The 13998-nt window shown below is 50.0% G+C and overlaps 1 protein-coding gene and 1 long non-coding RNA gene across 6 annotated transcripts; one reads left to right on the top strand and one right to left on the bottom strand.

Annotated features, from left to right (window-relative positions):
- Positions 1-289: 289 nt before the first annotated feature.
- On the bottom strand, positions 290-3263 carry LOC136551146 (uncharacterized). Of its 5 annotated transcripts, none has more exons than XR_010782456.1 (5): positions 3193-3263; positions 2943-3106; positions 2813-2836; positions 2234-2730; positions 290-1239 (listed from the first exon to the last, which is right to left on the bottom strand). It is a non-coding gene; the product is annotated as an uncharacterized lncRNA (long non-coding RNA). The 5 variants fall into 5 exon arrangements; XR_010782458.1 differs by having other exon boundaries at positions 290-454; positions 547-1239; positions 2943-3257; XR_010782459.1 differs by having other exon boundaries at positions 2234-2337; positions 2604-2730; positions 2943-3257.
- Positions 3264-12467: 9204 nt separating this feature from the next.
- On the top strand, positions 12468-13715 carry LOC136548232 (predicted GPI-anchored protein 58). Its single transcript, XM_066539836.1, has 4 exons — positions 12468-12497; positions 12583-13097; positions 13292-13343; positions 13509-13715. Exons 1-4 carry the CDS (start codon positions 12468-12470, stop codon positions 13713-13715), a joined length of 804 nt encoding a protein of 267 aa, XP_066395933.1.
- The last annotated feature ends 283 nt before the right edge of the window (positions 13716-13998 follow it).

Genomic DNA, 13998 nt, shown 5'->3' with positions numbered 1-13998 from the left:
CGTTTGGAGGCGCAGATGGTAAATGTCTGTAATATGGACAGAATATATGTAGAAAAATTTCTGTGCATAGGGACACAGGATGGATAATAGTGTGAAGTATGTACGTCTATTTTTTGGAAGGAAATTTGTTCGAGAATTAAATAAGAAAAGAATATGTATAGAATCATGAGTACTATCAGTGTAGGTTATCACTGATCATATACTCACATGTAACAGAATTTTACATAGTCACCAGAACTTTGATGTTTAGTGACACAAAAGGAGAAGAGATCTTTCCATCGTTGCTACGTTGATGACAAATACATGGACGCTTAACAGTTTCTCATATGGTCTCATACAGCAGGAAGCTACATGCAAAGTATTCCTGAAACTTCGGCCACCCCACCAAATACTAAAGGCCTAATGCAGATCACTTGCAAAGTATCATGGCCTCAAGAGTAAAAATCATCGACTCCTAAATAATTAGGAAATTTAGATGTCTCAATCACTATGGGAAAAGGTAACCGATCAGTTAGAATGGTTGCATTATGAAATAAAAGATTATACATTTTTTACTGAGGCAATGAGCTCAAGATTTTGTTGGAACAAAATCATAATGAACCATGACAATGATCTGGATCGTTTCAACTGAAATGGCAATGGTTGCGCTGTGTCGACTGTCAAGTATTCCAGCAAGCAATAGCCATATAAAGAGTTGCTACTAAAGTGGAGTAAATAATCATGTGGAAAAGGATAAACTGACTCAGCAGTTTAGTGAGAAGGCTCAAGAGAAATTGCAAGAAGGACGACTAAAGAACTATGGACATAAATAATAACCAAGGAGTGTGAACCGACTGAAAAATAATACAATCAGTTGGGAACTAAAAGGGCAAGTGACCAAAGAAACAAAATAATACAGTATACAGAAAGATTTACCTGGCACATTTCCAAAACAATCAAGACTCAAGTTTTAATGTTAGAAGTGCATTGGTTGCATTGATTAAAATGGCAATACCTTACTGAAGCTAAATGTTCATTTCCTCATAGTTCCTTTGATTTTTTTACGCCATTGAAACTGAGAAGCGTTATTTTTGTTAGCATAGTTGTAAGCCCTTGACAATATAGCAGAATCCGAAGACATGGTAGGTGGACCTCTGGGTATCTTTGCTACCATTTGACCAAACGATAGGACGACTAATTATTTCCTGGTGTTTTCCATGAGGCCATCAATATCAGTTTGAACCTGCGCACATTTGGAAACTGGAAACGGAGAAATTAACCTTAGGAATTGGGAGCATAAATGTTAAGTCTACAAAGCAAATGCGTTAACAGGGAAATGATCCCCAAACAGGAATAGGCTGCAAAGGTGATTGAAAAAACTAAAGGGAAGCAAATTCACCTAAAAAGTTAACTGTCAATGTGAGCAAACATATATGAAATGAAAATTGATCAGGTATTCCAAACTAGGTTACCAATGAAGCAGTCCCAAATTGGAAAAAGGTCAGCTAGGCTATCTCAAGTGGTAGCCTTATTAATCTGAAGAAGCATGAAGTGCACTGAAAAACAAATATTTCTTTTATATGAGAGTCAGATGATAGAAGAATCTTGGTACATGATATATATCATTATTAGAGAGGAAAGAGTGCAGAATTTATCTGAGCTAATGACACTGGGAAACTAATTTCAGGAATGTGAAATTTCAGGAAGGTGTCTGCTGATGGGTCACCTCAAAATGAACATTGTACGCGCCGGTATTAAGTAGCAGTGCAAAGTAGCTTTGATTTATTTAGTAAACTTGAAATCTGTGACTGCTGCACAGGTTTCCGGTTGACAATAACCGATAAACATGTTTATTATAAGCAAAGTAATGAGTTGAGTCCTAAAAATGTTTGAATGCAAAGGCAAGTTGCTTATGTTTTAAAAGGCGTACATGATGGTTTCGATGTGCATATGTAAAATAACTCATGGAAAATGTGTAACATTCAGATTTTTTTGCACAGGATTCATGCGAAATGGGACTGAACATCATATACAAATTTAGGGAGGACGGAGGTCAGGCAAACGCAATGAATTGGAAAGAAATTAGGAAGGAGTGCAAAACATAATTTGGGGAGCGACATCTAGAGAATCCCAATATGTGATCTTGCAAAGAATAACAACACTGGGCAAGAAAAATGACAAAGTTTGTAGCAGAGAGGAAAAGATGAGTGCTTAAATCTGACCATACAGACAAAATCAAACTGAAATGATGTACCTTGTTGGCATGAAGAGGAAGCTGACACTGCAACAGCACCATTAAAGAAGTTGTCCATTTTGCTATCATCATGAGGTCAAGATTAACTAAGCAGATGAATAGACCTGTTGATAAGGTAAAGATTCAGTCGAAAAGCACAGCAGGAAAAAATCCAATTAAACAACCATATTTACATGTCAGTGCATAGGAAGGAAATGAGTGCGCAAAAATATAAATAAGATGAATAAGTACAAATATAAACCTTTGTCGTGGAGAGTCGTATGATTCATGGTTAGATATAAGATAAATCTTGTAAAAAGATTGAGCATAGGTGAATACATTGCAACTATGCTGGTAATATATACTCTTTTAAATACGATGAAGCACATGCCTAGAACCTGTGAACCTGAAACCCGATTTTTTTTCTTCTCCTAATGTTTGGTTGTCGTAGTACAGAGGAGTGGACCTGGGGGTGCCAAAGTGAGGCAAAAAAAGTTCATGGATTCATCGACCTCTCTCTGCATACACAACTTCAAACAAAAATCAAGGGCGACTCCAAATTTTAGTAGGATTTCAGCAAATTCGGACGAAACTGTATACCTCCCCCAAAAAGAAAGCTCCATCCTGCATGAATCCGGAAACCTAAACCTTAGTCCGCAGGTCCGATGGGAACAACAAAGCAGCCGAGACGAATCGGAATCGCAGGTAGGAGGGAGACGGGCAGGCTTACGGAGCGGTATCCGCCGTGGCGGCCGTGCGCGTGGCTGCAGGCGTCGTCGTGGTCATCGTCGTAGGCGTCTCATCGACGCCGTCGACGTCGTCGTCCGCATCGTCCTCGTCCTCCGACCGGTCGCCGAAGAGGCCGGAAGGAGACGGCCGCCGTCAATGGAGCTACTGCGTAGGCATGCGAGGAGGAGGGTGAGGGCCGACGCGGCTACAGCCCAGGTGCGCGCAGTGAGTAGGCGTCGAAGGCGGCATACGGGGAAGCGAGGAGCACCGCGCAGGAAACGAAGCACGCACGGGGAGCGGCACGGTGGAGGAGGATTTTTTTGTCGCTTGTGTGTCGAGACCGGAGAGGGAGGAAAGGGATAAGGTCTGTGGGACTGCGGGGACCACGACGTCGATGGTTCGAGAAGGTGGACACCGAGCCGTAAAGGAGCGAGGGGATCGGACGGCTGGGCAGAGGACGTACACGTGATCTGACGGACGTAGGGAAGGGACGACGTGGCTTCGCAAGGGTGCAGTTTTGTTATACAGGAATACAGGTAATGGTAGATTTCTATACTAAAAGTGCAGTTTGAGTTCGATACAATTCATACAGACATAATCATTTTTTAGTAACGAGAATAGAAAATACTTTAGATAAAATCATAAACCTGACAAAATCTGAATTGTGTTGGCATAAAAACAATAAACAATTTACAAAGACAAAAATTTGATATAGTATGATACAAAGACAAATAACAACAATTTATTTTTACTAGTTGGCTCTACAAAAATGTTGCGTGAAATAATCTTAAAATTCAGGCACCTAAAATATATGAAAAATATAGGAGATACATGACGTTTTTGACACGCTAGAAAGACACAAACCAGTCAGTCTACTTTGTGTTAGTCAAATAGACCAATACAACGGTGGCAGCAAACTTCTTTTGTCGGAGAGGAACGATTGCGACAGACATCGGAAGAGGTTGAATTGCATACACACACGCAAAGAGAAGTGTACGCCATCTCTTCTCTCGATCTTGACTTGGATTTCTACACCAACTCTACCTTTGAAACATCGGAAGACCCCTCATCAGGAGTCATCTGGAAAATATTCTAGGCTTCTAGCAGGCGAGAATGTGTCCATGTTCATCTCTTAGCTTCCGGTGAGGTTAATTTCCGTTCCAACATGTCGATGTTCATCTCTGCAGTGTTGAGCGACCTTACCGGTAGATCCATGTCTTTCCTGATTGACAAGCTCTCGACGGCGGCGATTGCGGCGGCAACGCTGGAGGAGACTCTGAGCAGCCTTGAGAGCTTCTCCTTCGGGTCCATGTTGATTTGTCGTGAAAAAAAAATACTGTTAGCTTATTGAAAAAATACGGATTATAAGCGAAGCAATGAGGACGGTAGATGGAGAGGATCATGGACATCCTGCTGCGAGCAGAGGTTCCCATCGATGGAAGCCCACCAGGTGTCCTGCCCAACGTTGGGCCAGGCAAAGTAGGGAGGAGCACCCTGATTGAGCACGCCTGCAACGACGACAGAGTGCGTGACCACTTCTCTCAGATCACGTGTTTCAGTCAGAATAGCATAACAGATGACAGGACAGTGGCAACTCTGAGTGACTGTGATGTAATCAAGCACCGTAGCGGTGCCAATGGCGAAGAAAAGGATACTGGGCCCAGTTTAGATGGCAAAAATTTTAACAAAACGATACGATAGTATTTTCGTTGTTATTTGATAATTAGTGTCCAATCATAATCTAATTAGGCTTAAAAGATTCGTCTCGTGGATTTCGTCTAAACTGTGTAATTAGTTTTATTTTTTATTTACATTTAATGTTTCATACATGCGTCTAAAGATTCGATGTGACGAGAAATCTTAAAAAATTTGACGTTTTGGTGGGGAACTAAACAAGCCCCTGGGTGATAATCGAACTAACCGGCGACATCGATGAATCTGTGTGGAGGAAATTTTACTCTGACTGCAAACGTCATGTTGCAGTCGGAAGTAAAATCATCGTCGCCAGTCGATCTGACAAGCTTGCCAGGCTTGGAACAACGCAGCCGCTGAAAATACATTTCTTCGCACCAGAAGTGTACTGGTACTTCTTCAAGGTGCGTACCTTTGGCAGCACGGACACTCGAGACCATCCGAAATTGGCGTCAATAGCCATGGACCAGCCGCCCCCTACATCATAGATATAATAGAGAAAATTCTCTATTTAGCATCGGAATATAACATGGTTCCTGACTTCATATGAAAAGATAAAATCTTCTTAATATAACATTGAATTTATTTTTGGCTCTCTATATAGCATTGTCGTTAGATTTGGCTTCTAACACCAAGAGAAAAGACCAGTTTACCCTTATTTCATCTATAATACCATCAACATGTTAACAATGATATTTTATTGCACAATTTTTTTTTTGAATTACAACATTTTTGGACCATGAATATTTTTTGGCAGTACATTTTTTGCGCATATTATTTATGGCTATACAATTTTGTGGATAATAATCATTTTTACCGTACCCAATGTACATCAAGAATTGTCGTAAATAATCTGTGGAAAAGAATTGTAGTACCAAAAAATATCCATGGTCCAAAAAAATTGTATTGTCAAAAAATATTTAATTTTGTAATAAAATGGTATTGTCAAAAAAATCTATGCAATAAAATTTAACTGTTAACACAGTGTTGTGGCTGCACATGAAAACATGGATAAAATGGTCTTTTCCCCTCATAGTTAACAGTGTTAGAGGTCAAATCTAACGGCAGTGCTATATAAGGAACCAAAAATAAACCCAATGCTATATTGAGAAGAGTTTATCTTTCGATGCTAAATAAGGAACCATGTCATATTCCGATGCCAAATAGGAAATTTGCTCGATATAATTCGCAAGTCCAATCCGTTCCACAGGTCCAAACCGTTCCACAAGGTAAGACCAATGTCACATTCCATACACATTGTTATCAACGGCCTAGAGCTAGCCTTTCCGTATCACGAAGATATTGATACTAAGGATGCCTTCCTAACTCGGATTTTTGGTCATGATAATTGCCTCTTACGTGTATAATCTGATCTAATATGAAGGCGCAAAGGTCACCGACGAGCACGAAGAGGTTGGCATCTTTGTGTGAGTCCGCTCTCATTCATTTCTCTTCTTGCCACTACAATAAAACAAGTTGGGGTGTCATAACATATGCGAACATCTATAAAAACAGTGAGTATCTATAAACACAGTTTGCATATATAAACATGGAGCTGGTTTTGAAGTTAACATGACTGTAATCACAATTAAAGAGGTTGAAGAGGTTCAAACTTACCCTACAGGGGTGTCTCCTGTAGGCACCGGTGTTACTTATGAGAGTGCATACATAGTATCCACAGTGTAGACTCCCAGACTTCTGCTTGGGGCACTTTGTGTTTCGCATATGGAGTACTAAAGTAAATTACACTTATCACACATAGTGTTTTGACACAGATTAGGCCCTTTTGTTGGATCATGCCTCCCATGATGTGTATTGACATAGAACCGGTAGGCCTGCTCGAATGAATTTAACAAATGCAACTTGTTAGTATCCAAAAATAAAGGTTACAAGTATATATACAAACATATAAGGTAATGAGGATTATCGATATGTATATGTCTTGAGAATCGATATAAAGCCTTTGTATGTCACCGGGTCCTTATCTATTGAATCATAGACCCACGACATGCCCAGGCCGACATCGACGCCTATACAAATCCAGTGGTTGCTGCATGAATTTAATCATAGTAACGGATAAGCTCTTTTACATCGAACAAAATATATCGAACAAAGCTTTAAATATAGAGTTGAACTTACTCGAAGTTGTATGCTGGCCATATAGCAGAGCAATTTTGGAGATTTTTAAAAGCTAGGGCAATGTATGCCACAACCTTAAGGGCCGCTTTACGCATTTCCTTCTACCGGATTTTCTCTTTCTCCTCAATAGTTTTTCTAGCAGCTAGCTTTTTGCCATCCAATTTCCAGTCCTTGGTGTAATTAAAATATGTTGCTGCTATACATTGAGGTTCTACGTACCCAGCTTGCACATTTGGTATTTGTTTTGAAAGGTGCACTTGCATTCTACAAATCATGGCATGGGTTAGTATCAACAAAATCCAAAGATTACAATAATATCATATCAAGAGGGCAAGGACTTATAGGCACCTCGTGTGAATTAGATTCATTTCCATTGCTCTGAGCTAAAAGCATGTCTGGACGTTATTAAAGTCAAAGATAATTTTCTTGACTGGGCCTCCAAATGTGCCAACAGGGAAGCGTGCTTGTATGATACGCAAGTACCAATTATGGAACCTTCTCATTCCAAGTGATAGGCGCTGGATGTCCTGGTTTGGTAGGAAGGGCTTGCCTCTTTCATATGTTTTCAGGCAATCCTTTGACCATTTGATGGCATCAACATTTGGACACTTCTTGGTCGGTTGTTATTTGCCGGTGATGGCCTCCTCAAAAGCCCATGTTGGGACTTCTTTAACTTGGTACTCAGACTTGAACTGGTCATGGCTGAACCACTTGGACGTCGACGTGACATCTCTCATCGATGTAAAAATTGGCCTTACGGTGATTGGATGCTTTTTTTTGAATTTCTGGCTTCTTGAGGGCACCCTCTTGTGCATGCACTTCTTCAGGAGGCCCTTGCTATTCATATATCAGGTCTGTATCAGGCCCTTGCTTCTTATGAGGCGGAGAAGGCTGTGGCATCTCAGGCACGTGCTCGCTAGGAGGCAGGGAAGACTGTGGCATCTCATGCATGTGCTCGCTAGGAGGCGAAGAAGAATGTGGCATCTTAGGAAAGTGGTGGTCACGAGATGATGAACGTATCTCCCCCTCCTCAACAACTCCCTCCAAATGTTGAATAGGCGGTGAAGAAGCAGTCAGTACAATGTCTCGTTTGTGCCAGAGGATGAACTGGTTCATTACTTCTCCAAGTAACTACTGTCCATCGGGAGTTGGGTAGTCTATGCGCCACTGCATGAACTCAGCCTTCACAGTATGCACCTCGACCCTAGTGTCATCTGGCAGGAGCCTATTATTGTGATGCAAGCCACTAGGAGGATGTGCCACACCCATTGCCACCTCCATCACAGTGTTCTACTTGCCGATGAGAACTACCAAGGTGCAGCTAGTTGGTTCCCGTATGCGATCGACGGGGGTTATGGCTGTAGTGGAACCTTAGCTGCTAGGAACTTCTGGAGGGCTGCCAACTAATGCTAGTTCTCCTAGTGACGCCTGTCGGTGTTTCGAACCGGGGGGTCCTCGACCGACTAGTGAATTTGTTCTGCGTGCTCCCGATTCCGGATGGTGATGCAAAGAGACACAAGGTTTATACTGGTTTGGGCAATCGGCGCCCTACGTCCAGTCTGAGAGATCAAACTTGTATTCCTTGCACCGGAGTGCTCGTAGTAGGGGGTTACAAGCTAAGGGAGAGAGGGAACTAGTCCCAGGTCTCGGCAGGGTGTCGTGTGGGCCGTCTGAGACGTTGCTCTCAAGCGGCGGGAATGTGTGTGTGTTCTCTCATCCTCCCCCCTTCTAAGTGGCCCAAGTCCTCTCCTTTTATAGTTGAAGGGAGGACAAGGGCAGTACATGTATTACTATGTGGCGTCGTGCCAACAGGGGTGGCATGTCCGAGCCCTGTGGCCTATTCCTGTGGCGGCGTGGTCATCGGAGTGGTCCTTCCTTGGAGTACTGGGGCGGCGTGGTCGTCCCATCAGATCCTGTGCGTCGTGGGAGCCCCCGGAATGCCTTGGAGTGGACGTGGCGGCGAATGTAGCCACTGTGGACGGACTATGCACGAGGCCAAAACTCGATCGGTGCCGAGGCTGGTACTGCGGTGGGGGGTCTCGGCGGGCTCGGACCCCAATATCGCCGAGGCCTTGGTGTACAGTGCCGAGGCCCTGGTGTACAGTGCCGAGGCCTTGAGCGGGCGGCTGATCGCGGACATAGTGGAAGGGCACAGTGGCCAGTAACCCCCGTCATATCCTGTCCCAGGCGCAGATCGTGGTCACAGTGTTAGGACACAGTGGCCGGTAATCCCCGCCGTGCCCTGTCCCGGCCGGTATGGTGGTGATGCGACTTCGGGTCGCGTCGGTCATTCTATGACGTTGAGCCGCTGTCCGGCTGAGATCGCAGGGGTGGTTGAAAGTATTAATGTGACGTGACGCGCTGTCAGGAGGGTCAGCCGAGGCGGGGGGCGACGGACCATGGACGAGCCGGCCTCGAGCGACACGGAGAATGAGGCCTCACGCGAGACGGAGACCAGGCTCCTTTCCGAGGCCTCGCGCGAGGGGCCTCGCGCAAGACGGAGAATGCGCCTCCTGCCGAGGCCTTTCGTGGAGAGCCTCAGGTGGGGCGGAGACGGCGTTCCCTGCCGAGGCCTTCCCTAGGGGGGGGCTTGCGCGAAGCGGAGTTGGTGTCAGGATGCTGAGACCTCCTGCTTGAGGCTTGAGACGAGGAGGGGGACGACCCAGTGGGCTCGGTCGCGATGGGGAAGGGCCCACGACTTACCTTTTTGCTTTTATTATTTTTAGATGGGACTTGGGCAACCCATTTGATGTTTTGCTTGGGGTACCCCATTCCAAGGTACCCGACAGTAGCCCCCGAGCCTCGGGGGGAGTGCGTGTATTCCCCCTGAGGGTTTGCCGAGGCTTGGTTTCTACCTGCCCCGTAGGAATTGGGGTTTGTTGTTTTAAGGTTCCGGTGGGTGCGTGCGAGCGCACCCGCCGGGTGTAGCCCCTGAGCCCTTGGGGGAGTGGAGTTACTCCTCCAGGGGCTTTCTTCATTTCCGTGTCTGAACGAGTAGTTCTTATTGCATTTGTCGAGCCCCCAAGCGCAAGTTCGGGTTGCGGGGGTCTCGGCGAGGTTGCAGGAAGAAGCCCTCTTGTCTCCGCATGGAGCGAGAGGCTCGTTAGGGGCCCCCTGACTTTGGGTATGACCCTCACGCTTCCTTTCGTTCAGAAGGAGGGGTGGAATGTGCCAGGCTACCCTCGATGGGCACGAGCGTGGACACCTCCGGTGAGCTGTTAGCGGGTAGTCCGAGTGGAGGCCCGAACCCTGTTCGCTGGGGGACGGCTAGTGGTCCAGAGACGCACTCCAAGAGTACCAGGGGGTTTCTCTAGTGGGTGCCGAGGCCGTTCGTGGGCCTCGGTGGCTTGGTGCCTCCCTACGGTGGGATCCTATTCGGATACTTCCCCACCGGTCTCGGACACGACTTAGGGTGCCCCGAGCGAACGTTCGCTCGGGCCTGGGCCATTCGTAGGCTCGCCTCACCGTCGTCCCTGACTCTGTTGCCCTGGGGTGGCTGTCGAAACCTTTTGGAGGCCCAGCCTTCGAACCCCTGGACCGTAACGGGCTTGGTGCCCTTTTTATCGTGTTTGTAGTGAAACTTCTAGCGCGGTTTTAGACTGTTTGTCTTTGTCTTGGGTGTTTTGGCCCTTTCTTCTGATCTTCACATGTCCTTTTCGTTCGTACGGAGGGTTAGTTTGTCGAGCCCATTCTGGTCTCAGCAAGGTTGCAGGAAGAGCCCCTAGCCTCTGCGTGAGAGGGCCATCGGGAGTTCTCCTGACTTTTCATACGCCCCTCGCGCGTGAGGGTTTGTTTGCCGAGGCCCCTTTGGGCGCGAGCCCGGGTCGTGGGGTCTCGGCATATTTGCAGGAAGAGCCCCCTAGCCTCTGCATAGGGCGAGAAGGCCATTAGGGGTTCCCTTGACTTTTTATGCGACCCTCACGCTTTCTTTTCGCTCGGAAGGAGGGGTGGAATGTGCCTCGCTACCCTCGATGGGCACGAGCGGTGGCACTCCCGGTGAGCTATTATCGGGTAGTCCAAGTGGAGGTCCGAACCCCGTTCGTTAGGGGACGGCTAGCGGTCCAGAGACACACTCCAAGAGTACCAGTGGATTTCTCTAGTGGGTGCCGAGGCCGTTCGTTGGGCCTCGGTGGCTCAGTGCCTCCCTACGGTAGGATCCCATTCGGATACTTTCCTGCCGGTCTCGGACACGACTTTGGGCGTCCCAAGCGTTTTGCTCGTTTGGGTCTCGGCCCCGTACAGGCTCGCCCGCAGTCGCCCCTGACTCTGTTATCCTGGGGCGACTGCCGAAACCCTTTGGGGTCCAGCCTTCGAACCCCTAGACCGTAATAGGCTCAGAGCCCGGTTCCTTCCTATGAAAGGAACAGGCCGCGGGAAATATCTTCCCGATCGGCTCGGCCGCGGGTGGCGCGCCTTTTGAGGCGGTTTCATGGGGAGGCGAAACAATGCCTGCTGCCGTAGTGGCCGAGCGCGACATGATGGACGGGACGTAACTGTCCTCGCATTTAATGCGGGAGACGTGGGCGCGTGGGCCGCCGAAATCGGCTCGTGGTTAACCGCGCCGGACGAGGAAAACCTCCCCGATTTCATCGCCCGTTCGTTTCACCTTCTCCCTGCATAAATACCCAAAGAGTCTTGCCCCTCCTTGTCTTACCTTGCCTGCCACCTCCGTCGAGCCGTTGCCAGAGCAGCGGGTGCCGGGAAGAAGAGGAGAGAAGAGCGAGCCTAGGGGGAAAGTGAGAAAAAAGCGAGAGCATGGAGGGAGAGAGGAAAACTCACCGCCGCGCCCGATTCCTCCATCGCATTCATGGCCGGCAACGTCGTCGTTGTCGAGGCGGACCCTTGGGATCCGTCGGATGTCACTGAGGAGATGCTTCAGTCACTTATCGACGGTGGACTCCTCCGCCCGGTGACAGACCCTACTAGGCCGGAGTGGATTGCTCCGTACGGCGAGCTAGAGCCGAGGCCTCGCGACGGCTACGTCGTGAGCTTCGTCTCCTTCCACGAGCGCGGCCTCGGCGTTCCGGCGGACCGGTTCATGCGGGCGCTCCCACGTTACTACGGCGTGGAGCTCCACAATTTTAATCCCAACTCCATCGCTCAGGCGGCTATCTTTGTTGCCGTCTACGAGGGGTATTTGGGGATTGCTCCCCATTGGGATTTGTGGCTCCACCTATTCCGGGCGGGGCACACTACCAAACCGACGGGCACGTCGGGCAAGAGGAAGGCATCGAGGGCCGGAGGCTGCACTCTCCAAGTGCGTCAGGACCGCCTGCACCTCTACATCCTGGCCCAACTCGCGTCCTCCAACCGCCGGTGGTACACGAGTTGGTTTTACCTCCGCAACGACGACGGAGGACTTCCCCCTTATACTGGGCGGATTGTGGGGAGTTGCCCAGAGAAGTGGAAGTGGGGCGTCCCGAAGGTCGACCAGCCGAAGCTGGAGCTGCTCCTGGAGGGGCTGGCGAGGCTGCGGAACCATGGCCTCACCATCGCTATGGTCGTGGCCGCCTTCCACCGCTGGAGGGTGCTGCCGCTGATGGCTTGGTGACGGCGGCTGTTCGAGATGAGGCCGGGTGAGCCCGTCGAAGGCACCCGGATGTCTTCCTCCGCCCTCTCTGACGAGGAAATTCACCGTCGGGTGGGGGAGACGGTAGATGTGAAGTTGAGGGGCGGCAACCTGACCCCCTTCGCGATGCGTCCATCGCGGGGGTTCCTTTTGCTGGTAAGTCGAGCGCCGCTGTAGCCTCTAAACCTCCTTAATCTCCCTTTATCCCTTGTTTCCTTATGCGCGTTTGTCGTTTCTTCAGGGGATGAGGGACATGCACTCCTCCCTGCCGCCCGTTCCCGAGGACGCGGGGCAGCGAGCGATCAACCGCGCTTACGCCGATGCACAGAAGAAGCGGAAGGATGCTAAGGCGGCGAAGCGCACGAAGTATATCCTTGCACGTGAGGCGTTGGATAAGCGCCGTCGTCAGCAACGGAAGGATGGTCTCCCGTTGGAGGAATCCCCATCGACGTCGTTGTCGACGGAGGCCTCGGATGGGAATGACAAGGGTGAGGGGGGGCGAGGCCCCCTAGACCACCTTCCAGACGTCAAGGAGGTGGCGCCCGGGGCGTTGGTAAGCAGCCTGGCACCCCCGGGAAGGGGAGAGGAAGCGGACCCGGGGCCAGCGGTGGCCCCCTCCGGGGCTGAGGCCGACACGCCCGAGGCGCGGGCGTTAGGCAAACGCGCCGTCGGCCCGATAAGCTCGGCGGTCGTGGCGGAGCCGGTGGCGGTGGAGGCGACGCCACCGGCCCCGCAGAGGATCAAAGGGGCGCCGGGGTCCACCGAGGACCGACCGGCGCCGATGGATACGGATGCGACACCACTGCCGCCGCCTCCGCCGTTGCGAATGAGGTTTGCTGTGGCGAAGCTGGGGCTGCCCCGTTCAAAGTAAGTGTATTTTTGGCGGGGTTATGGTCTCTTCCATTCGCTTTTTTGGTCTCATGCTGACCCTGTGGGTTGATTTTCTTCAGTCGGAAGCGGCCTACGGACGACCTCCCCTTGGCGCCCCTTAAAGCGCTTAAGGCGAGCCCCGGCTCCTCTGCCCACTGGGTGGCAGAGGCACAAGCCGCCATCCAGCGCGGCGCGGCGTCGGCGAGGGTCGACCCAAAGGAACCAGCTGCCCAAGGAAGGGTTGCCGAGGCGGCCCCTACACGGTCGGATGGGGCCATCGTGCCCTTTGTTGCTGAGGCTCCCCGGGTCTCCGGGGCTGAGGCGATGGGGGCCCCGGCGCCCATGACCGCCAAGACCGCAATGTCCGCGGCCGGCGCTTCTGCGTCTGCCAAGGCCACAACGATGGAGGCCGGAGCCCCTGAGACCGCCGAGGCCGTGATTGCAGAGGCTGGAGCCCCCGAGGTCACCACAGCCGTCGTGATGGCAGCGAGGCCATCTGTGTAGGAGGCAGAGATGCAGGCGGCGGAGGCCTCGGCCATGCCCTCGGCTCAGGGCCCATTGTTGTTGCGGGAGAGTGCCCGGGAGGTGGAGGTCTATCCGATCTCCTCCGATGATACCTCCCAGGCGCGGGAGGTGGTCGGCGCCGAGGAGACCGATGCCGTGGAGCAGCCGGCGCCGCTCTTAGACGAGGGAGGCTCGGCCCTCGTGCGGGTGCGACCCAAGCCCCGTGGGTGGGATCACCCACGGGTACTATGGCGGAGCCGGGACGACCCTGAGGGGGAGCCTT

The sequence above is a fragment of the Miscanthus floridulus genome, chromosome 4 (assembly GCF_019320115.1).
Source record: "Miscanthus floridulus cultivar M001 chromosome 4, ASM1932011v1, whole genome shotgun sequence".
Lineage (NCBI taxonomy): Eukaryota > Viridiplantae > Streptophyta > Magnoliopsida > Poales > Poaceae > Miscanthus > Miscanthus floridulus.
The sequence above is the reverse complement of the archived record's forward strand: the minus strand, read 5'-3'. Positions and strand labels throughout refer to the sequence as shown.

Excerpts from the sequence above, each read along its gene's own strand:
- LOC136548232 (XM_066539836.1), top strand. The coding sequence starts at position 12,468 with ATGCGTCCATCGCGGGGGTTCCTTTTGCTG. Across the intron at positions 12,498-12,582 it reads CGCGGGGGTTCCTTTTGCTG|GGGATGAGGGACATGCACTC; the intron begins GTAAGTCGAGCG and ends TCGTTTCTTCAG. Across the intron at positions 13,344-13,508 it reads CGCCCCTTAAAGCGCTTAAG|GCTCCCCGGGTCTCCGGGGC; the intron begins GCGAGCCCCGGC and ends TTTGTTGCTGAG.